Source organism: Quercus robur, chromosome 4 (genome assembly GCF_932294415.1).
Source record: "Quercus robur chromosome 4, dhQueRobu3.1, whole genome shotgun sequence".
Classification (NCBI taxonomy): domain Eukaryota; kingdom Viridiplantae; phylum Streptophyta; class Magnoliopsida; order Fagales; family Fagaceae; genus Quercus; species Quercus robur.
In genome coordinates this window covers 8017198-8040616 of record NC_065537.1, presented here as the reverse complement: position 1 = coordinate 8040616, position 23419 = coordinate 8017198, and the positions used below count along the sequence as shown (strand labels likewise).

The following is a 23419-nucleotide window of genomic DNA, read 5'->3' as shown; positions in this document are numbered from 1 at the left end:
TAAAATAATGGTTTGTATTTTAATCTTTAAGTCGCTATCATCTAATTTAAAACCTTTTTGTTTTAGAATAGATCTCTTAAAAGAAAAAGAGAAAAAGAAAAAAACCTTATCAATCCTCAACTTAAGTTGAGGGAAGTACAATTAAATCATTATTCATGTAAAGAATTGATAAATAAATTTTTTATAGCATTATTATTATTTTTGTAAGGTTTGATTGATTGTTATACTTTTTTTTCCCTACCCCATTTAATACATTTAATATAAAGTATGAAAATTTATTTGAAATTGTTTATATTTTTTGAACATATTTTGTAAGAAAAAAAGAGATTAGTTATTACTTATTTTATAAATTTAAAATTATTAATTAAATTATTGATGATATCATTGGTTTGATCTCAATTAGACTAGAAAACGAGAAACCACTCTCAATGGTTGGAATTATTTTAATGAGTTATGTTCTAAAATAATATATGAAATGTATGGTGTATCGAATACTACTAATGCTCCAAAGGATCCCTCTCAAAAATAAAAAAAAAATAAAAAAATAATGCTCCAAAGGACATACAAGATGATTTATTTATTTAAGGACAAAATTTTGCTACAAAATAGCATATGAGATCCACAATCTATCTTCTCATTGTTGGTGTAGTACTTTATAAGTTTTTTTATTTATTATTTATTTTTTTTAACAATATAGAAATTCTAATCTAGTTAGTAACAGAGAAAAAAAATCAAAGGAGAAAGAAAAAAAAAAAAAAAAGGAAGGAAACCAACACGTATTAGAGAAAGAAAAAATGAGAGGAAAAAAAGAAAAAAGAGGCCAACATGTTGGAGACTTGGACGCGAATTCCAACATGAGGGGTATTGTTGGAAGCTCATTTGAGAAGCTTCTTCCACCCAATTTTCTTCCAATTTTGGAGAGAAAACTTTTTTGTGAGTTCGAGAAGAAAACAGCTAGGCCTCACCATTTATTTCCCTTCCTCCTCACTCAACCAAACACACTCCAAAAAGCATATCTTTCTATTTTCTCTCCAAAGTTTTCCATCCACCGTATTTCACCTCCAAACAAACATATCCTAAGTGTATATGTGTAAAACTCCTTCCTGAATACTTGAAATTAGACCCTTCTCATACCCCTTCAATCACTAAGGGTGTGTTTGTTTGGAGATGAAATAGGGTGGATGGAAAACTTTAGAGAGAAAATGTGAAGGAAAACTTTTTTGAGTGTGTTTAGTTGGGTGGGAAGGAAAGAAAATAAATGGTGAAGCCTAGGTGTTTTCTTCCTAAGCTCACCAAAAGGTTTTCCTCCCAAAATGAAGAGAAAACTGAAGAAAGAAAATAGGGTTATTTAATGAACAAAAATGCCCAGTTCATCTCTTCTTTTATTTTTTTCCTTGTTTATTTATTTACTTAATTTTGTGCAAGGCAAGTTGCCTCTTTTATTTATTTATTTTTCTTTTATTTCCTGGACAACTGGACATTGCTTTTTTTTTTTTCTTTTTTTTTTTGGGTTTAACTAGACACGGTTTTTTTTTTTGGAACATAATTTTTTTTTTAATAAATTAAGTAATTGCTTTTTATAATTATTTGTCACTTTTTTATTATAATTAAATTTATATAAACTTACTTTTCTATCTTCCACAATTTTCTACCCTCTACCTTTTTTTTTTTTTTTTTAACTCCACCGACCGGATCCTTACAATCTAACCTAATCTAAGTTTTTAAAAACGCTTACACAACCACCAATCTCTTCTAGGTTTTTGGCTCACTACTTCCGTTGACTTCTCAATCAACCTTCTTCCTTCCAAAGAAGAAACCATGGCTGGCGCTTACATTGTTAATTCAATGGTCCCTGCAGTGGCCTCTGCATTCCTTCAGGTGGCGTTCGACAGATTGGCTTCTCCTGCGGTAGTCAACTACTTCATCGGGAGCAATGATGGGCTGCGAAAGAATTTGATCGTGGTGCTGAACTCTGCTGATGCCGTGCTCATTGATGCAGAGGAGAAGCAAATCACAAACCCAGCCGTGAAAAAGTGGCTGGATGATCTCAAAGATGCTGTTTATGTTGCGGATGACCTCCTTGATGAGATCGCCACAGAATCTGAGTTTCAAACTGGCACTAATTCGGTACGTGACCTCTTCTCTTCTTATTCAAATACATTTGACAAAAGGATAACATCAGAGCTGGAAGAGATCCTGACTAGATTGGAATATATAATGAAACAAAAGGATGTCCTTGGTCTGAAAGCCTTTGCTGGTGAAGTACCACTACCACCACGACAATTTACAACTTCTTGCCCTGAAGAATATGGTGTGTATGGTAGGGATATTGATAGGGAGGAAATATTTAAGAAGTTGCAATCAAATGGTGCAAGTGGTAATGAGATCTGTGTTGTTCCTATAGTGGGCATGGGTGGGGTTGGTAAAACAACCCTTGCTCGGTTTGTATACAATGACAACCGAGTAAAAGATAATTTTGATCTCAAAGCATGGGTGTGTGTTTCAGAAAATATTGATTGTTTCAGAATAGCAAAAACTGTTCTTGAGGATATCACTTTCTCTAATTGTGACATTCAAAACTTGAATTTGTTGCAAATTAGAATAAGAGAGAAATTAACGGGGAAGAGATTTCTTCTCGTTTTAGATGATGTTTGGAATGAGAACTATATTGCTTGGGATGAGTTACTTCGAGTTTTTAGATGTGGGGCACAAAAGATTAAGATCATCGCTACAACTCGTAGTGAAAAAGTTGCATCAATTGTGTGCCCTTTTCCACCTCATCATCTAAAGCCATTGTCACTTGAAGAATGCTGGTTTTTATTTGAAAAACATGCATTTGAAAATGGAAATTCTAGTGAACATCTAGGTCTAGAAGTAATTGGTAGAGAAATTTCCCATAAGTGTAAAGGCTTGCCTTTAGCCATAAAAACACTTGGTGGTTTGTTACGCTCAAAACAAGACCCAAGTGAGTGGACGAGGATTTTGGAGAGTGATATATGGGATCTACCAGAAGGTGAAAGTGGTATCTTTCCAGCTCTAAGATTGAGCTACCATTACCTTCCATCATGTTTGAAGCGATGTTTTACTTATTGTTCAATATTTCCAAAGGATTATGAATTTTCAAAGGAGCAATTAGTCTTGTTGTGGATGGCAGAAGATTTATTGCAACAATCCAAAGGAAACGTCAAAAAAATAGGTGAACAATACTTTGATGATCTTGTATCAAGGTCATTTTTTCAACAATCAAGTAATAATAAGTTGTTTTTCATAATGCATGACCTTTTTAATGACTTGGCAAAATCTATATCAGGAGAATTTTCTTTTAGGCTCGACATTGACGATCCATCTGAAATCACAATAAAGACACGCCATTTTTCATTTTTTACAACTGGATTTGATGCCTCTAGGAAATTTGGGATGTCTTATAAAGCCAAGGGTTTACGAACCTTCTTGGGATTAAAATCGTCATTTGAATGGTCTTCAACAATTGAAAAGATAACAATGAAGGTGATAGTTGATTTGCTGGACAATTTTAAGTGTTTACGAGTGTTAGCATTGTCCAACTATAAAAACATAAGGGTACCTAAGTCTATTGGTAATTTGAAACATTTACGTTATTTGAATCTTAGTAGCACTAGCATTGAAAGCTTACCTGATTCTGTGTGTAATTTGTATAATTTGCAAACCTTGTTGTTGCGGGATTGTTATTCCCTTAAAGAGTTGCCAACCAACATGGGAAGACTAGTAAACCTACGCTTCCTGGATATAAGAGGCACCAATTTGAAAGAGATGCCATTAGAAATGGGTAAATTGAGAAGTCTCCAAAATCTAAGTACTTTTTTTGTGGGAAAACATAGAAAGTCTAGCATTAGAGAGCTGGGGGAGCTTCGGCATCTTTCTGGAACATTGTCTATATCAAACTTGGAAAACGTCCATTGCACTAAAGATGTCATGGAGGTTAATTTGAAGGAAAAGAAGTACTTGTCAGAGTTGGAGTTGCAATGGGGATTGGGTCATTTCAGCGATAATTCAGAAAAAGAAAGAAATGTGCTTGAGAAGTTGCGTCATCATACAAACTTAAAGTCTCTAACCATCCGATGTTATTATGGTACAAGATTTCCAAATTGGTTAGGAGATAGTTCATTTTCTAATATTGTGTCCATAAAGCTTTATGATTGCAAGAATTGTTTCTCCTTGCCTCCACTTGGGAAGCTACCTGCCCTTAAGGAACTCTCAATTGAAGGCTTTGAAAGAATATTAAGTGTGGACAGTGAATTCTATGGGAATGGCTCTTTTGCAACTAAGCCATTCAAATCCCTTGAAACATTAACATTTACAGGGATGCCACTGTGGAAGGAATGGGATACATTTGAAGGCAAATATGAAGGCAGAGTATTCTCTACTCTCCGAGAGCTTCGCATTATTAGATGTCCCGAGCTAATCAGAAGTCTGCCTAGTAAACTACCCTGTTTAAATGTACTTGAAATTAGAGAGTGTGACCAGCTTGTTGCTTCACTTCCTAAGTCTCTGGATCTTCATGAACTGCACTTGAAAGGTTGTGATGAGGTGCAATTGAACAAATTACCACCTAGTCTCCGAAGTCTCACAATTGGAGGATGCCATACCTCTCTCCCTGGAGGTGGTCTACCCACTTCATTAAAGTCACTGGAAATCTGTGGGATATTGCCATTGCCAAGGGGTCATTACTATCCATCACTTGAAAGCTTGAAGGTACAAAAGGGTCCCAATTCACTCTGGTCTTTACCATTAGAGTTACTGCCAAAGCTCAAATTTGTCAAATTGTGCAATTGTAAAAATCTTGAATCTCTGTCAGCATTAGAGGGACGTCATCAAAATCTCACTTCTCTCACTCGTTTGGAAATCAGGGGTTGTCCCAATTTTGTGTCCTTTCCCAACAGAGGACTTTGTGCCCTAAATTTAACAAATATTGAAGTCATTGATTGCAATAAATTAACGTCACTGCCCGAAGGGATGCACACCCTCCTCCCCTCTCTTATGGTTTTGACATTGCTTAGGTGTCCAGAACTCAAATCGATTGCTGATGGCGGTTTTCCTTCCAATTTACAAAGACTTGAGATTTCCTACTGCGATGAACTCTTTCCCAGTTACATGAAGTGGGGTTTACGGGGTCTTCACTCTCTCAAAGAATTCAAAATTGGATATGAAGGCACAAAAGTGGATTCCTTTCCAGATGAGGTTTTGTTGCCCGATTCTCTTACCAGCTTCTCCATCATAACTTTTCGACATCTGAAATCACTCAATGGTAAGGGGTTTCAACACCTTAACTCGCTCGAAGAGTTGTCAATGAGGTGGTGTGATAAGCTCCAGTGCTTACCAGAGGGCTTGCCTGCCTCCCTTTCTTTTCTATATATTGAGGATTGCCCAATGCTGAATCAGCGGTGTCAGAGAGATGATGAAGACTGGTCCAAAATTGCTCGCATCCCCCACATAGAGATTGAAAAGAAATTGATTTCACCTATGCCATGAGTTCATAAGCGCTTTTGTACAGGTTCTTAATCTGCACTAATTTTAAATTTCTTCTATTTATTGTTCAATTTTATTTTTCCCATGCACCATCACAACCAGAGTTTGAATTTGTTTGTTATTACCAAGATTTCCTATTCAAAGAAATCGTTTTTTGATGGAGAATGAGCCCTCTATCGAAATCAAAATCCTCTTTAATTTGGATAGCATAAATTTAAATCTCATACCAGAAATTTCTTAAATGAACTCATATTGTAAACATTAGTTGTCTATTCTTCAACCTTGATATCTCCTATAAGAACAGCTTTATTAATATTTTAAAATCTTTTGTCCAAAATATTCTTGTTTCATCTTAATTTGTTATGAGAAGCTTGAAAAATATGATCATACAAGTATATAGCAAAAAAAAAAAAAAAAAAAAAAGCATAAATAAAAATGTTTGGACTGCACTTGGGCAAATTCATTTTCCCATAACAAACATGCTTTTCATAAAAGAAAAAGAATACTCCTATTAACAAATTATTTACTGAAGTTTTAAAGGAAAAATAATCAATGGCTATTACCTATACATTAGTATATTATAGATTTCACGAAAATGTGTAATTGTAAAAATAAATAGAAAATTTGTTTTATAATAATTTATTTATGGTGCATCCTTTATGTTAATAACGGCACAATATGGCTTAATGATTACCAATACACACCATGTCTCATGATGCCAAATTTTCAGTTTTTAATTTAAATGATAGGATAACTTCAAAACATCCAGGATGAGGTTTAGATTTTTTTTTTACTAGTATAAATATCAAAGTATAGCTTTCCAGTAGTAAAAATATTATGGACAAAGTTTAGTTACAAAATTGGGCTACAACCTTACTCAATATCTTTTTATTGGAGGTGAATTTTGAGAATTCCACAATTGGATTACATCTTCTTCTTATATTCTCCATGCTTGCAAAATTTCTAGGAAATTAAAGATCAATAGTTATGCCATTAATAAATTGTTTAAATTGCTAGTTTTTGTAGATTAAAATTATGCCTAAAATATAAGCTTATAGATCATATAATATATATATCCGATTGATATAAAATTTGATATGTCTGTTAAAAGTGTAAAAAACATGCAATTCAACTGTTAGATTTTCAAAATATGTAGTAATGTTTATTTTATTGAGTAAGGATGTAGCCTTAGGCTAAACCAATTTTGTAGTTAAACTTTATCCTTTTACATATATGTAAGAGATGCAGTTAAATGTTTCTCAACCAGAGTTTTTGGATCTCAAGAAATCCAAAAAAAAAAAAAAAGAGAGAAGAAAAAAGGAAGCACTAGATCATGCTATGCTTTAATATAAATATTTATGAACTAGGTGATTTTTAAGGTGGCCATATGTGCTCATTTGATTGCCTTTTCTTTTGCAGTGTTTTAGCTGTAAATAACAAGTGCCTTACACACGCCATCAATTTCATGCCACTGCTAGCTGCTGATCCTTTTGCATTGTGTACAAACACCTAAATGTTGAAAAAACAAACCACTTCACTCTCATTCATGTTGGAGCTGCTTTTGCCTATATATACATTCACTACATTTTACTTCAAGACAATCACTTTTGAGTGAATGATGAACCTAAGGTAATACAGTTTTTCCAGCATATGTGTTTTTTTATTAACACTTTTGGTTTAGAAGTTAGGGTATTTTAAGTAATATTGGGATTTGACTTGGGCAATTATGAATCTCAGGTAAATATTGGGGCAGTTGTTAGTGTTGCGCAGTGCTTTCTAAGAGCAACTGAAACTCACTGCTCTTGTGGGGAGAGGCGCTTGTTCAGATGATCTCTTTTTGATATTTAGGAATTGGTGGTGAATGGGAAGATGTGAAATCCTCTCCAGAGGAAAAGTTACTGCTTTTGGTTCTTTCTTCCCTTCCTAACTTGAGAGAGCTCAAAAGATTCAGCTCATGACTGCTCCTGCTATCCTCACTAGTTGGGGCTGTCAAACTCCTTTCTTACTACAAAAATTTTAATTTGTCCTATGGTGGGATAATGGTGTCAGAGCCAGAGGGGGAAAACTGGCCCATGATTGCTCAGGTACTTCTTGCCTGACAGATCAAGGTCAATCTGGAGGTACTTTCATGTAATAACTAGCATTTACTAATAAGTATTTTAAAGCCAGATATGCTCTATGTTTGTTTGGTTTATTCAGTTGAATTGTCCTCATCTGCTGTTTTCTTTACTCACATGGCAGCATTTTAATGTTATGGTCATGTACGTGTTCTATAAAATCCAGCTAGTCGTAAAATTGATTTAATACCTTATTTTATTAGATAATAAAATTAAATTGATGTTAATTATAATGAATCATAAGGCTTTCCTGCTTGTTTCCTTTATCTCCTTGGATGTCATGATCGATATCACTGTTGAGTATCTATCTCTCATGTCACCACCTCAAACTAGAACAAGCCCATACAAAATCAGAGGGTGGTCTGCAATTCTTCAGGTTTTTTTTTTTTGGTTGGTGTGTGCTTCAATGATCTCTGTTGCATGGAGTGGGGTCTTCACCTTCTTTGGGAATTCCATATTGCCTACAAAAATAAAGAAGTTGATTCCTTTTCAGAAGAGGCATTGTTGCCCCCTACTCTTTTCAGATTCCCCATCCCGAACTTTCTACATCTGAATTTACTCAATAATCTTGAAATTTCTATACTTGATTATTATGTGATTGTCAGCGTAATGTTCAAGAATTATAGCTCTGTTCCTATTATGCTTCGTTATTTAACTCAAACTAGTCGCTAACCCGTGCGATGCACGGGAAAGCACAAAGAATATCTACAAAATCTATATAACATTATTGTTATATTTGTTAGGTTTAAACACCCTCTTCTTGAATTATCAAATTATTAAAAAAAAATTAATTCTCTTCTTCACTTTTTACTCAAACTTGTTTTCATAGCTCATATTTAAACAATCGTAGTAGCTTGTTTTCATAGCTCATATTTAAACAATCGTAGTAGGAAATTTCCTATTAATAGTAAAATTTGTGTAAAGACAAATTACAGTTTCATGTAAAGTGTACATACCCATACTCTATACCTCTAAGGAATGAAACATCACAAACCCTTTACATATGTAGGTTAGATTTAAAACAAACTACATATATTCCAAGTCTGATAAGCCAACTCAATGGTAGAAAAATGTTCTTTATAAAATTAGATTGTAACATATTTTACAAAAGGGGGCAATTTTTTGTAACTCTATCTTGCTACTCATATTCTGTAGTATATAACAAAGTAATTTATATATCTAGGTACAATGGGCAATAGCATTGGCTGTTCTTAAGCACAATTCAATATAGACAAATGAGATAGAAAAGAAAAAAAGTAACATAACAAATACAAAAAGTACCACTATTCCAGCCCTCCATAACTCCATAAACAGAATCCTTTCCTAACCCAAAAAGACCACCAACAACTCTCCATAATAGTCTGACCAACCTCTCAAAGAAACCCAAGGAAAGCACGACCAAAAATGTATAAAGCTTCCTCCTTTTTCTTATTGAACCAAGAAACCCAGCAAAGATAGCTCCTTTTCCCATTCACCCTGCACAACCAACGGGAAGAACATATACAACAAAGCAAGCAGCAAGACATGGGAGCAAAATATAGAAAATAACTCTATCTCTACCTTTCCCAACATCCTTAATTGTAGGTCCTTACTTTCTCTTAGCTTCTGTTTTAACATATATAGTATTAGATTAGATATTGATTTGAAATCACGTGAATAAACTGCTAGTTTTCCATCATTCTTTGGACAATATTCTCCCCCCTCCTTGCAATAGGATTTCCGAAAGAGCAATTAAGAATTTTGATTGAATGATTAAATTTATTAGTTTCTAACAATTTAGAATTTTTAGATAAGTGGTAATTTATTTATAGTATCAAGGCAGATGGAATTAAGTATGAAATATCTTAAAATTTAAAGCCACTAAAGTGTTCGAGTTCTACCACAATAAAACCAAAACAAAAAAAGCAAATACTTTACCGGTTACGGGGATACGGCCTATCTCTCTTTGCCTGCGGTTCCGACAAACCTTAACTGAACAATAGACCTAAATAAGATTAAAAAAGAAAAGCAAATATCAGCACAACATTCAATCCTACACTTATTTGATCCCCAGGATTCATTAAGATTAATTACAGAAAACTGTTTTTACTTTGAAAAAAATTGTCAATAAGTCTAAACAATAAACCCATCTATTGTGACCAAAGCATCCAAATTAAATTACTAAACCCAGTTTCAAAGCAATAAATTCAACTTGTCACCATTTAGAGAGAACTGCGATTCCAAAGGAGCTTCAATTAGAAAGAAAAAATAGAATAGGAAATATTTCCAAATTAAAAAATCCAGGCCCAATTGTCCACTGCCCTTTGCTCTTTGCCCTTTGCATCGTGTGTGTGGGTTTTGAGTTTGACTTGTGGTGATAGAGTCCTAAACCAAAACACGATGCAATTCCACAATAGTATACCCACCAATTAGCACTGTTTCTGGCAGGGATAGAATGTAAAAAAAAAAAATTAAAAAAAAAATTCCAAGGGAAAAAAACAAAAACAATAAAGCCATCTATTTTTTAATAAGGGTGAAAGAAGAACCCTAGACAATTCAGAAGGGGAAATTTCTTCTAAAATATATACAGACGACTTTAAATTCAATTTTGAATTATAAAAAGAACCTCCCTACAGAAAATTTTAAAACGCTGCAATTACCTACATGAATAATTATGTGTTTTTCTAAGCACCGATAAGAAGTTCCAGGGAAAAATCACTAAACCCCTAAAATCACCAAACCAAAAGCCGGATTATTGTAAATTTGGAGGAAAAATCCAAATAAAAGCAATTAACAAAATGTGACCAACGAACCCTAGCCAATGAAATAAAAACAAAATTCTAGAGTATAGAAATAACTAAAAATGGAGATGCTAATTCAAATAGGAAAAGCAACAGCAGAAACTTTGGATTGCAAAAACAGTATTTGAAGAGGGAAAATAATAACGCTATGCCACCTTAGGTATATGCAGAGAAGAAACAAAAAATAACAAAAAGTGCAAGTACTAAAGATGTGAGAGTGAAAATTGAGAGAAGGAAGATATTTTCTGTTACTATGTTTTTTACCAAATGAATACATCATTTCATCTTCGGGATGTGCTGATTGTATAGGGGTGTGGCGTTTAAGGGTTTTTGCTTAACGCATGTCTGTTTTTAAAATAGTTGTTTTCCCTACATAGCATAATAGCCTTGATTGTAGAAACAACTATTTATGACTTGGCTGATATTGTAAATCTACTCATGCATACACATACCTTGAGCATCAATGTCTAAGTTCAACTTGCAAAGTATAAACAACATTTTTGCTTTAATATTCACATAGCCAACAGTATACCCTGCACACATATTTAAAATTTTTGAAAAAAAAAAAAGCATAAGACATCAGAAAGAAATATGGTCTAACTTAGGTAAATACAAATTTATAAATTACACACAATTTATGATAAGAAATTTTTTTGAATCATCAAACATTTTTCTTCATGTTTACCCTAGAAGACCATATCAAAAGGTATATTATAATTGAATAATGGTCATTAGAAGGATAGTTAGTAATATCATAGATGTTTCTACAGCAAAAAAGTAATAACCGAAGAAAATGTTCCTTCCACAGCACTTCAAAACCTTTTTGCACGTGTTCGCAAACACTTTTACCCTAGGTCTTAAACTTCCATTTGAAGTTTTATCCTGAGAATCAATATAGGCGGCATTAAAGCTTTTAATATAAGAGTAGTGAACACCTAGAACATAACAGTCTATGCAAAGTGATTCATTTTCGTTTTTTAATGGTAAATGTGGCAGAAATTTAGAGAGGTACTTTTCCTACATGTCAAAACTACCTTAATTGTAGGAAAAGGCTTAAAACCAAGAGACACAAACCATGAAGTTGACTTAAACTAATGTAAGAGTATAACTATCGAATTATCAAAAAAGAAAAAATGCAAAAGTGAGTAAGATATTTTGTCAAACACATGTTGTATACCAGCTATGTTTTGCAATTAAAATGACTCACTATAAGCCAAAGTAAACTTACAGAATTGGGAATCCATAGGAAGAGCATGATTTGAGATACCTTGAAATTCATTGGCGACTGTTCCATTGACTCCTCGAAAAAGAATGGGGTAGTGGCTCTGTAATGTTCACATCATTATATTATACTAAGAAAACAATGAACTTCTATTTCATGCTGCAGAAAGCCAAATGAAATTATTTTTCAAGATCAACACATATATGCAAACATAAAACCAAAAGATGAAAAGGATGAGTTAAGAACCTCCAAACGTTTTGCCATGTAGTTTGCATTCAAGGTTCCTATCTTTGAGGCTTCAGTGAGTCCCTTAAAACTCATGGCTATGTATGAATATGAAATTGGCAAAATAAGTGCAGAACCCCAAGGAGCAGTAGAGATGGTACCAAGAGGTTGAGCCCTTTTTGGTGCTGGAATACCAACTGATGGTACCTGCAAAGGTGAGAAAAAACATTATAGCAACAGATTGATGAATGTATCTTATAGAATTGCAATCCAAAAGTTGGGAACACATTTTCTAGGATTATCAATGACAATCTTAAAGTCAGATGCACCAAAATACCGGGGTGAATAATTATTTTTTCATGTTCAATATACTCAACATATTTGACAGTTGTTTAAGGGTTTGCATACACCAAAAGTAAATAATAACAGGGTAGGTAGGTTTTCAATTGAAAGAGAATCAGAATTCTTACCCGGGGTTAGGATTTTGCTCTTCAGAGAAGGTTGGCTTCAGTTGCAGATTCTTTGAATTTGACGGTGGCAAGGAAACTATATATGTACATAAAAAAGTTATACATATAAAACAAAGAAAGATTTGGCAGCATTACACACACAAAACAAAGTTCTAAAAGATAAAGGTTTAGGATTTTGGTTTCAATTAGTCAAAATATAATCCAAGAACCAAGATAACATCAATTACATCCTAACCTCTTCGTTTTCTTGCAGAACACAGAGAGCAAACCGTCAAAAAAAAAAAAAAACCCTTTTCATATCAAACTTCGCTTCAAGATTAGCCAAGTTTTCTCATCTATGTGAATTGTGGACCATTGCATTAATCAACCAAATTTCGGTTCACAATTTGCAAATTTTAGGCGAAAATTCATAACACATTGATAGATTTAACAGTAATAAACAATTAGAGTGAAAGATTTACAGAGAAAACAGCAAAGATCGTAACGTACCTCAGCGGAGCAACCACGAACCTCGCGGAGAATGACCTTAGGGAAGCCATTGACGTTTTCATCATCTTTTCTCTCTCGCTCTTTTCTTTTTTCCTGATTGTGGAATAGTTAAGAGAATGAAACATATTAGAGTAGGGACGGCCAGGTTTTGTTTTAGGTTTTGTTGTTGTTTTTTTTTTTTAATATATATATATATATTTTTAAAGATAAGTATCCGGTGTTTTTGAGTGAATAGAGTTTTTAACGGAGTGAAAAGGGTTTTTAATTTTATTATTTATTTTTTAAATATTGTGTTAATGTGAAAAATTGTGGGATTTTTTAAATATTATGCTGACGTGGAAAATTGTGGGAGCTTCAAAGGCTTCGGTTTTATATATATATATAGATTATACTTTGTAGGACTTGTCATTTGCTCGAGGACACAAGTGAGGGGGTAATTCAGGAGAAAGAGTGTTGGTAAAAGAGTATTAGCGGTGGCAGCATTCCAAAGTTCACCAGGTACTCCGTCCTAGTTTCCGCTAGGCTACCCCTGCATTTATGCACTTCCAAGTTTCAAATCCTTTGAATCTTTTTTTCTTAAAAAGATTAAACAATGCTTACCAGAAGAGGGCTTTCCCCTGCCTTTCTTTCATTTCTATATACTAGCATAGGGCCCGCGTGATGCGCAGATAATGCTTTAAATTGCCATGTGAAAGATTATATAAAATGTTCAAAATATGTTAAAGAAATAGCATGAAGTAATGTTACGAAAACATGAATAGGTTTTTATTGAATTAAAGTAATATGAAATGAAGGGGATAAATAGTGTATATATATATGTATATATATATTTTTTTAAAAATCCCAAGAAGATAAAGAAATAGAGTATGTCATAGAAATTAGTTGAAGTAATGAGTTCATCATGAAAAGTGAAAATTTAAAATTGCACACACATGTTCATTAAAAACTTTCACTTAAAGTAAAGAGCAATTAAAGGATTAAGAACAACGTAGGAATATTGTAATTTAAATAATGATAAAAACATTTTAATCCATTCCATATTATTGATGTCTATTATATGGTGTAATTGTGCTACATGGCAGAATCTCACGATCTCCCACATGAGATTTTCACTTTCTTATTTAAAAAACATAACCAAATAAAATTCTATTGTTAGGAAATTGCTATTTTCACTAAGTGTTTAAATCTACCAATATCATTCTCTAATAATGTAAACATGATATCATAAAAACTCCATGATAGCTCCATAAGCCAGCTAATCATAAATATGATATTATAAAAATCTTATGATAACTCTATAGATGATTAATAGAAAACTAAATACTTTTGTCAAAAAAGAAAAAGACAAAAAGAAAACAAACTTCCCTGTTATTTTTTTATTATAAAATCCCTCTTAATATGTGTTTATGTATGAAATGTATTCAAATGAAAACATAATGAGGAAAATACAAAACCCCTCATCACCATTATATATAGGATTCTTACTGTAACTCTCCAACTTACACTGCAAAGAGGACAATTAATTCCAAGAATACAAAGTCGAACAAAAAATATATCTTGAGGCAAGGGGAGAAAAAAAAAAGAGATCCCTTAAAGCCAATTCTTATTTTGTACCTACACTGATTGAAACTAAAAATTGGCGAAAATGTTGCTCTGTTTTGGTTTTGGAGTTGTGATGGTTATGCAAAAGGGTAAGAAAGTGATATCTTTTGCTATCTCAAAGAGATCTAGTACCTAACTGATAGCATTTGAATTGTAGGCTGAAGATACTTCATGGGTCCCTCAAACAATGCCAATGGATAATAAAACATTAACATTTGCACGTTAAAAAAACAATGATATACAAAAATTAGAACTGAACAAAGAGCACGATAAATTTTATGGATTGAATCCAGATCTCTTATTCAATGGTAAGAATTTTTATTAGTTGAGTTAACTAGAACCCACACTATATATATATAGTATATGATATATATATATATATATATATATATATTGATTATTACCAAATGTGTGCAGAGAGATCATGATGACTGGTCCAAAATTGCGCACATCCCCACATAGAGGTTTTACCTAGGCCATGAGTCCAGAAGCACTTTTTTTCAGGTTCTTGATTTGAACTAATTTTAACTTTCTTCTATTTATTGCTCAATTTTGTTTATTCACATGCACCATCACAACCAGTATTGGAATTTTGTTTGCTATTACCAAGAATTCCTATTCAAAGAAATTTTTATTTTTATTTTTATTTTATTTTTTTTATGGAGATTTCCGCCCTCTATCAATATCAATCTTCTATTTGATTTGGGCAGCATAAATTTAAACATCATACAAGAAATTTCATTAATGAACTAATACTGAATATTTTTTCCAAAGATTAGTTGTCTATTCTTCAAGCTTGATATCTCCTATACTATAAGAACAGCTTCATCAATGATTTAAAATCTTTTTTCCAAAATCATTTTGTATCATCTTATTTTTTTATGAGAAGCTTGAAAAATATGATAATACAAGTATATAGCTACAAAAAGTATAAGTAAAAATATTTGGACTCCACCCGGGAAAAATTCATTTTCCCATAACAAACATACTTATCAAAAGAAAGAAAAAGAAAAGAAAAGAAAAAAGAATGGCCTACGAACAAAACCCAAACTAGCAATCAAACTGTTTAACAATAGAGAAAAAAAAGGGTTTTTTTTTAAAAAAAAAAATTTATTTAAATTTTTAAATTTTCTATTTATTTAACGGAAGGTTTGGAGGATAAAATGATCAATTATGAATGGCTATTAGCTATACGTTTGTATATTGGCTAAAGTGCAAACCACACCCTTGAAATTTGGGGTATTTTGATTTTACTTCCTGAAACTTACAGGACAAGGTAGTTTGGAGAGAAACCCTTTAAACTCCCTCTATATCTTTTTATTGAACTAGTCGGAAATCTGTGCGATGCACAGGAAAACTTTGCTTAAAAATATGTTGGTCTCAAGCTTTGCATAAAAAGTATAATTAAATTATATTGGTCTCAAACTGAAACAATAAATACTATAGGAAGACTTTTAAAAAAGAATTTTGGTGTGCATCTAACTAAAAGTTTTTGTAGTCCTCTCTAGTTTCTATTATGGGATACCAAAATTATTTTTGCATCATCGATTTTATGCCAAATATTTGTGGCTAAAATCCTATAAATTGTTTAGATTTTCAAAAAGGACAAATGTTATTAGAATCTATTACCGCAGTATCTCAATTGTTTGTCATTATCTGAACTTATGATCATCTTTATGCTTATGATGGACCTACCACTTTCATGCATTTGTGTAAAAAAAAAAAATCTGTAATTTGAAGGCACACAAATAGTTTGATCCAACTTTTTGTGAATTTCTTAATCATTTGTAGGAGCATATCAAAAGTCGTTAACAAATTGGTTTTCATACCTAGTGTTATAATATCACAAACGACTCAATTTAATATGAATATAGTTGAATGCAATATGACTATTGGTGACTATGCCATATCACATAGCACTTGACTTTTTCTTTAATACGGAAAATTTTTAGGTACTCTTGAAGTATAGTAAAATGATGCTTCTTCTTTTTACATTCATGATAGACCCCATAATGAATTTAATGAGTAAACTCTACCATAAATGTGAGATAAGAGAGCATTATTCATCTTGCTCCGAGAGTACCTAAGAATTACTCATGTAACATAGCAAGAGAAGCACTCGTTATCTTAGTAGACAATCCTTCCAATGTGTAGCCCATTGGTAAGATTGAATATTATCTTATATTTGGGAAATCCTAATATAGCTCTCAATATGAGAGAGAGAGAGAGAGAGAGAGAGAGAGAGAGAGAGAGAGAGAGAGAGAGAGAATAGAGTGGTGGGACTGTTGAGGTTAGACTATACATTTCCTTTCTATTTTTATTTTTTAGGGTGATTGTATATCTTCCTTGACTATACATCTTCATTTGTTTACACAGAAGGACTGAATTAAGACTTGAAAAATGAGTAGGAATGTTGGTTTGGTTAGATAGGATCAGTGAATCCGAACTAAAAACTGTTGTTTGTAAGGAAGTTGAAGAGTGTGTGTAGTATGAAGGGAAGCTTGTATGGAGGAAGAGAGCTTCTAAGTGAGTTAGGGTCTTGGCTTTCAAATTTCATCTACGCATGGGGTGGTAGAAAGAGAGATTGTAAGTGGGTTAGGATCTGAACTTTCATCTACACATGGAAAAGGATCATGTTTAGGTCATAATATGTAAGGGAATAAGTAAGCTTGGACTTTTTCATAAGGTTTGGTTTAATTTTCAACAATAGCCCATCTTTTAGATATTAGTAAAAAGAAGTTAATGTGATTTTTTGGGTAATAATAAAAACAACTTAATGAGATCTTTGCACTCCCACATGAGATCTTTGCTTTATATATAAATATATATATATATATATATATATTTATCTATGCTTGCAAAATTTTAAAAAGATCAAAGATTAATAGTTATATTATCAATTAATTATTTAAATTTCAATTTTTGTGGTATAAAATTATGTATTAAAAATAAGTTATTGATTGAATAGTAAATAACATCTGATTTGAACGAAACTTTACATGTGTGTTAAGAACATAAAGAATAAAGAATATGTAATCCAACGACTAAATTTTCAAAATTCACATTCAATAAAAAAACATAGGAGGAGTTTAAAGGAGTTTGGAGAGAAACCTTTTCCAAAGTTACATATCGTTGTAATCATTAGTTTGGAGAGAAACGTTTTCCAAAGTTACATACCATTCTAATCTATAGTCCATCAGTTAGTGACTTAGTGCTGTGCTAAAGTGTCCATTAAGTGGCTCATTAGCTTGTGACATGTGTATTGTTGGTACAATGAAATAATGCCACATGGATTTATTATGTCATATCATTTAATAACTTAAAATATTATGGAAAAATTACACTTTACCACCATAAATTATACCCTATATTACACTTTGTACCAAAAACTTTTTGAATATACGTTTTGCATCCTAAACTATGACTCCTTGTTACACTTTGCACCTTGACGTTAAGTTTGCTGTTAACTTGGACAAAAATTTAAAGTTTAGGGTGCAAAATGTAATTATGAGTATAATTTAATATGGTAAAGTATAATTTATTTTTTGTTTAAAGGATTGAGAAGAGAAGTAATTAGGTCTTTTCACATGGTACCATATTTTTCCATTCAAATTAACAACAAACTTGATGTCGAGGTGCAAAGTATAACAAATATCATAGTTTAGGGTGCAAAACGTGCGTTCAAAAGGTTTAAGGTGTAAAGTGTAATCAGGAATATAATTTAGGGTGGTAAAATGTAATTTCCCCAAACAATATTCTAAAAATTAAAATAAATACTAAAATTTAATTTCCTAGTAAAAAAAAATAATTTAATTTAAACTTTGCTTCCACACTTTCTTGTCCAATTTTCTTCACACCCAAATGGATGCCTAAGACCTAACAAACCCAAAAATTCTCTTTGGAAACAAGCACACAAAAAAAAAAAAAAAAAAAAAAAAAAAAAAAAAAAAAAAAAAACCCAACCAATTCTACTCAAAACAACAAACCCTACCAACCACAAAAATTTCCTTTAAACAAACGCATAAATTTTCTTTGAATAATCATCAAACATCCAATTTGTGTCACAAGAATAGCACAAGTTCACAACAAACCTAGCCAACCACATGAACCATTGTTACAACCATCAAACCCAAACTTCAAACAAATCCAGCCACCATCTCTTTCATACGCCACAATACCAATTTGACTCATCCCCGATCTATGATCATTAGGACCTCCACTTCATAAATCCAGATTCCACTTGCCCTTTAGAGTCTCGTTAAGCTCATATTAAAGAGAAGGTGAGAGCTTAGGGTTTGGCATTTTAGAGAGAATTGGTTAGAGTGAAAGGCTTTGAGGTTAGGGTTTGGTTAGGAGAGTGAGAAAGGGAAGGATTCGCGGTGAGAAATGAGTCACTGTTGGTGGTGGCAGTGGCGAAGAGATGTGAGAGGCGGAGTTGTGATTTGGAGTTCTACTGTGGGTTTAGAGAGAGAACAAATCAAAGAGCTGATCGATTCGCTTTGAGATGGTTGATGAGAGACTCGCCACGAAGAGGCGGTGGTGAAGAGTGGTAAGTGTTGATGGGTGGGTTGATCAGTGAGAATTGGCCATCGTAGGATCTGTTTTGGGAGAAGAGAGAATTTGCAAAGTCTCTTTCAAAAATAATAATAATTCTATCTAAATAAAGACTCTTTCATCTGAGAAAAAAAATCAAGGGTTTATCCCTGGGTCCTGTTCTTCACTTAGGAAATAAACTGTGTGTTTGTATTCACGTCCACGTTTTCTACGTTGCGTTTTTGTTCTTTTTTTTTTTTTTTTTTTTTTTTTTGGTTTTCACGCGTTTTTGCAGCAAATGTGGACTTTCTGCAGTGAACAGTGCACATGTGCACTGTTCACGGACCCACAAATTTCATTTTTTATCAATTTTTTCATTAAAAATGGGTCCCACAGCACTATTCACACATTTAAAAATTATTTTGCTACAGTGTTTTCAGTTTTCAGTTTTCAGTTTCAGCAAAATAAGTTCTATCCAAACACACCCAAAGTGCGGAAGAAAAGTTTAAATCAAATTAATAATTTTTTAATTAAATTTTAGTAATTATTATAATTCTTAGAATATCTTTTTACATTATTTAATGATGTGGCTTAATAAATCCACTTGACATTATTTTATTGGATCAACAATACACACATGGCAAGTAGATGTGTCACTTAACAGACACATCAGTACAACACTAACGGAGGGGCTAATTGTCAAAATGGTATGTAACTTTAGGGAGTGAAATTCCAAATTTTGAAACTTCAAAGTAAAATGAAAATACCTCCTGACACCAAACTTTATGGGTGTGGTTTGCAATTTAGCATTTGTATATTATAGGTTTCAAAATAATATTTAGTTGTAAAAACAATTTAAATTTGGTTTTATAATAATTGGTACATCCTTTATGTTAATATCAGTACAACATGGCTTTGGCTTAATTATTACCTCTACGTACCATGTCTCATGATACTAGTGTTTGTTTTTAATTTAAATTATACGAGTAGAATGTTGAAATATTTACATATGAATAGTGTGGTTAGTTAAGTAGTGAAGTCTTACATTTGATACGAATGACAAGAATAAGCAATTAATATAACATAATTGGTCACAAACACATTGGCTTAAGCTTTATGGTTAAGTGTAATCTGTATATGTTATATTAATCTCTCAAATGTGGTCACCCAAGGTGTTCTCTCTCCAACATAAGAAAAGTTCAAAACATCGAAATTGAGGTTTAAATTTTTATTTTTATTTTTAATTATAAATATCAAAGTAAAGCTTTCTAGTAGTAAAAATAGTTTTGACACACCTAGAGATGCTGTTAAATGCTTTTCAACTAAAATCTTTGGATCTCAAAAAAAAAAAGAAAAAAAAAAAGGAAGCACTAAATCATGCAAAGGTTAATATAAATTTTAATGAACTGGGAGATTTTCAATGTAGTAATTTTTGCTCATTTCTTTTCCTTTTCCTTTACAGTGTCACTTTCAGATGTTAACAAGTGCCTCACAAACCCACCACCAATTTCCGGTCGCTGCTAGCTGCTGATCCTTTTGCATCATGTATGAACTCCTAAACGTCTGATATGTTTTCAAGTCACATTAAGCTTATCCTTTTTTTTTTTTAAACCTTCGGAAAAAAAATCTTTACTCTTATTCTTGTTGGAGCTTCTTTTGCCTTGTATTTCAATTCAAGATAAAGACTTTTGAGGTAATGATGGTACTACAGTTTTTCCAGCAAATGTGTTTGATGACTAACACATTTGTTTTTTAAGTTCAGAGTATTTTAAGTAACATTGGGATTTGACTTGGACAATATGGCGTGCTATATAATCTCAGGTAAACGTTGGGGCAATTGATAACGAGTGTTGCTTCAATTCCTTCTAAGAGCAACTGAAACTCACTGCAGAGAGGAACTTGTTCAGATGATCACTCTTTGAGATTTAGGAATTGGTGGTTAGCGGGAAAAGATGTGAAGTCCTCTCCAGAAGATAAGTTACTGCTTTTGGTTCTTTCTTCTCTTCCTAATTTGAGAGAGCTTAAAAGATTCAGCATATGACTGCTCCTGCTATCCTCTCTAGTTGGGGTTGTCAAACTCCCTTCTATGGTGAGATAATGGTTTCAGAGGCAGAGGTGGAAAATTGGCCCAAGATTTCCATTAGATCTTCATTGAAATATTAGTGTTGGTAAAAGCGTGCTTAAGCGCAAAGTCGCGCAAAGTCCAACGCTTTTTGCCTCTAAAGCGGGTGGCACTCAAAGAAGCGTGCTCTTTTTGGGCTTTTTCAAAAAGTTCAAAGTGTTTATTTTTGGATTTTTTTTTTATTATGTGTGCGTTTGGATACAGCTTATTTTGTTGAAAATTGAAAACTGAAAAATGAAAACAATAAAAAAATAATTTTTTTTACTGTTTAGCACTGTTCATTGGCCTAAAATCACTGTTCATGGCCAATGAACAGTGCATAACGCGCTGGACTTTAAAAAAAAACGCCCAAAACGCGGACGCAGCTGCACTACCCAAACGGACCTTATATTTAAAAAAAGAAGAAACAAAATTGAATTAAAACTATAGAATGTTGACATAATTGATATGAACTAATTTTATGACATATTTTTAGTGTAACTTATCAAAATAATATATTTGAGTGTAACTTGTTCTGAAACCCACAACCTCCTAGTTCTTCTCTATTTTTATTTTTATTTTTATTTTTCTCCTTGAATTAGCATCTTTCCATGCACAAAGTGTTTGGGGGTCTAGGGGGGAAAGGGTTGATCTGCGGGATTAGCAGCATGTTGTAATTATTTAAAAAAAAAAAAAAACTTCTTCATTATTCTATTTTTTTCCCTTTTGAATATATTCTTGGTCCCAATTACCGTATTGCTGTGTCTTGATATTCTTTTAGCTCATTCATGGGGAAAAAAGTATGATATAATATGTGTTAATTATTTAATTACTTATTAGTTGATGTTAAACATAGTAGACTAATTCTTATAGACTTATAGTAATTAAATTATTAGATTATTAACTAGTACTAGTGGATGCCCCGCATGATGCGCATGTTCGTTATTAGTTATTTTATAATACTTATTTGTTATAATGTTTGGAAAATTAATTTTGATTATGTGTTATACGTCACTTAAATAATGAAGAAAAAATTAAAATCCAGTATATCCATAAGTAATCATAATTAATTAGGCCCTAAAAATGTCACCACTCTTTATTTTATTTTATCAGGCACATGTATATTCCGTTCTTACATTTGACGTTGTAATTATTTCATTATCTTTTTTTAAGGAGTATTTTTTTATTTTATTTTATAAAGTGAACTTTTAAAGGGTGAAAATTAAAGATTTAAGGTTTATAATTTTTAATTTGTAAAAATAAAAATACAAGTCAAGAAACTTAAAAATATAACAACAATTGAAAAAAGATATATAAAAATATACCATTTCATATATCAAGTTTAATTTTATATACATTTGAGTACCTCATTTATATATATTTAAAAGTTAAGCGTAATGTTCATTGTTGTTATACTTTTGTTAAGCCACATCATCCACCAATTTCTAACATTTTCTCTCTTCTTTTATATTATTTTTTTCTTATTAATTTCTCACCTTACAATTACAATCCTCCAACATTTCCCCCACTTTTACCTTTTGATCTCCCTATTACTCTATACCTTAACCTTACAATTCCCCTCATCCCTTCACCTTCCTTTTACTTAGACTCTTCTTTTCCTCATTTCATTTGCCATAAAAATTTGATATTCTCTCTACTCCATTCAATCCATATTTTGTCCTCCCAAAAAAGGTGAATACTCTCTCTCTCTCTCTCTCTCTCTCTCTCTCTCTCTCTCTCTCTATATATATATATATATTCCTTCTTTTGTTAGATTTTTAGTTCTTTATTGCACATCTAATTTAGGTTGATGAGTTTTTGTGTTGAACTCTACTTTAGGTTGATACGATTGGTTGTATTTTAATTTGTTATCTTTTTTATTTTGTTTTATTCTATTGTTAGATATTATCCTATGACATTATATAATAATATAATATTATTCTATTATGTAGCATGACTTGGATAATTTTGTGTTTACAATTATACATTTTCTTTTGAGTATTCTTCTACTTATCTTCTTTTATATGATTTTTCTATCTCTCGCATTATCTCCCAAAAAAGTGTTGTATGTGCAAGGTAGATTATCAAACTCTGTAAAAGAGTAAATGATAGATCTAACAGTACATTTAAGCGAAAACTTTAACACTTTAATGTCGAGAGAAAAAGAAAGCATAACATGGAAAGTAAAGAAGACAGGGGAAATACGTGACAAACCCTTTGAAAGCAATGAAAAACCATGGGTGAGCAAGGGGAATATCCCTTACTCTCTTCTCCTTTCTATTATATAAAGAAAATGAAAGTCTTTTTACAATGGTGATGTTCTTTCCCAAAGGATGCGTTTTTTTCTCTACCTCACTTTCCTACCCAAACTTTCT

The 23419-nt window shown here is 32.3% G+C and overlaps 2 protein-coding genes and 1 long non-coding RNA gene across 13 annotated transcripts; 2 read left to right on the top strand and 1 right to left on the bottom strand.

Annotated features, from left to right (window-relative positions):
* The first annotated feature begins 1731 nt into the window (after positions 1-1731).
* On the top strand, positions 1732-13259 carry LOC126720497 (putative disease resistance protein At3g14460). 2 transcript variants are annotated; one of them, XM_050423001.1, is made up of 4 exons: positions 1736-5530; positions 6925-7134; positions 7243-7589; positions 13208-13259. In XM_050423001.1, the coding sequence occupies exon 1, from the start codon at positions 1819-1821 to the stop codon at positions 5506-5508; it is 3690 nt and encodes a 1229-aa protein (XP_050278958.1). In that variant the 5' UTR covers positions 1736-1818; the 3' UTR covers positions 5509-5530; positions 6925-7134; positions 7243-7589; positions 13208-13259. The 2 variants fall into 2 exon arrangements, with proteins under 2 accessions (XP_050278959.1, XP_050278958.1); XM_050423002.1 differs by lacking the exon at positions 13208-13259 and having other exon boundaries at positions 1732-5530; positions 7243-7782.
* LOC126720498 (glycine dehydrogenase (decarboxylating) 2, mitochondrial-like) lies at positions 8683-12973 on the bottom strand. 10 transcript variants are annotated; one of them, XR_007653461.1, is made up of 8 exons: positions 12809-12973; positions 12320-12395; positions 11871-12056; positions 11670-11727; positions 10855-10935; positions 9540-9606; positions 9183-9227; positions 8683-9098 (listed from the first exon to the last, which is right to left on the bottom strand). XR_007653461.1 is itself a non-coding variant. In XM_050423005.1 (6 exons), the coding sequence occupies exons 3-6, from the start codon at positions 11943-11945 to the stop codon at positions 9590-9592; spliced, it is 270 nt and encodes an 89-aa protein (XP_050278962.1). In that variant the 5' UTR covers positions 11946-12056; positions 12320-12395; positions 12809-12973; the 3' UTR covers positions 8683-9589. The 10 variants fall into 10 exon arrangements, 5 of the variants coding, with proteins under 5 accessions (XP_050278962.1, XP_050278964.1, XP_050278960.1 ...); XR_007653458.1 differs by having other exon boundaries at positions 9183-9606; XR_007653460.1 differs by having other exon boundaries at positions 8683-9227.
* Positions 13260-14821: 1562 nt separating the features above from the next.
* Positions 14822-21120, top strand: LOC126724354 (uncharacterized). Its single transcript, XR_007654943.1, has 3 exons — positions 14822-14914; positions 20406-20488; positions 20765-21120. It is a non-coding gene; the product is annotated as an uncharacterized LOC126724354 (long non-coding RNA).
* Positions 21121-23419: the final 2299 nt, after the last annotated feature.

Coding starts and splice junctions, on each gene's coding strand:
- LOC126720498 (XM_050423003.1), bottom strand. CDS start 11,945: ATGAGTTTTAAGGGACTCACTGAAGCCTCAAAGATAGGAACCTTGAAT. Junction 11,728..11,870: donor ACATGGCAAAACGTTTGGAG/GTTCTTAACTCA, acceptor TGAACATTACAG/AGCCACTACCCCATTCTTTT. Junction 10,936..11,630: donor TCCTATGGATTCCCAATTCT/GTAAGTTTACTT, acceptor ATATGTGTGCAG/GGTATACTGTTGGCTATGTG.
- LOC126720497 (XM_050423001.1), top strand. CDS start 1,819: ATGGCTGGCGCTTACATTGTTAATTCAATGGTCCCTGCAGTGGCCTCT.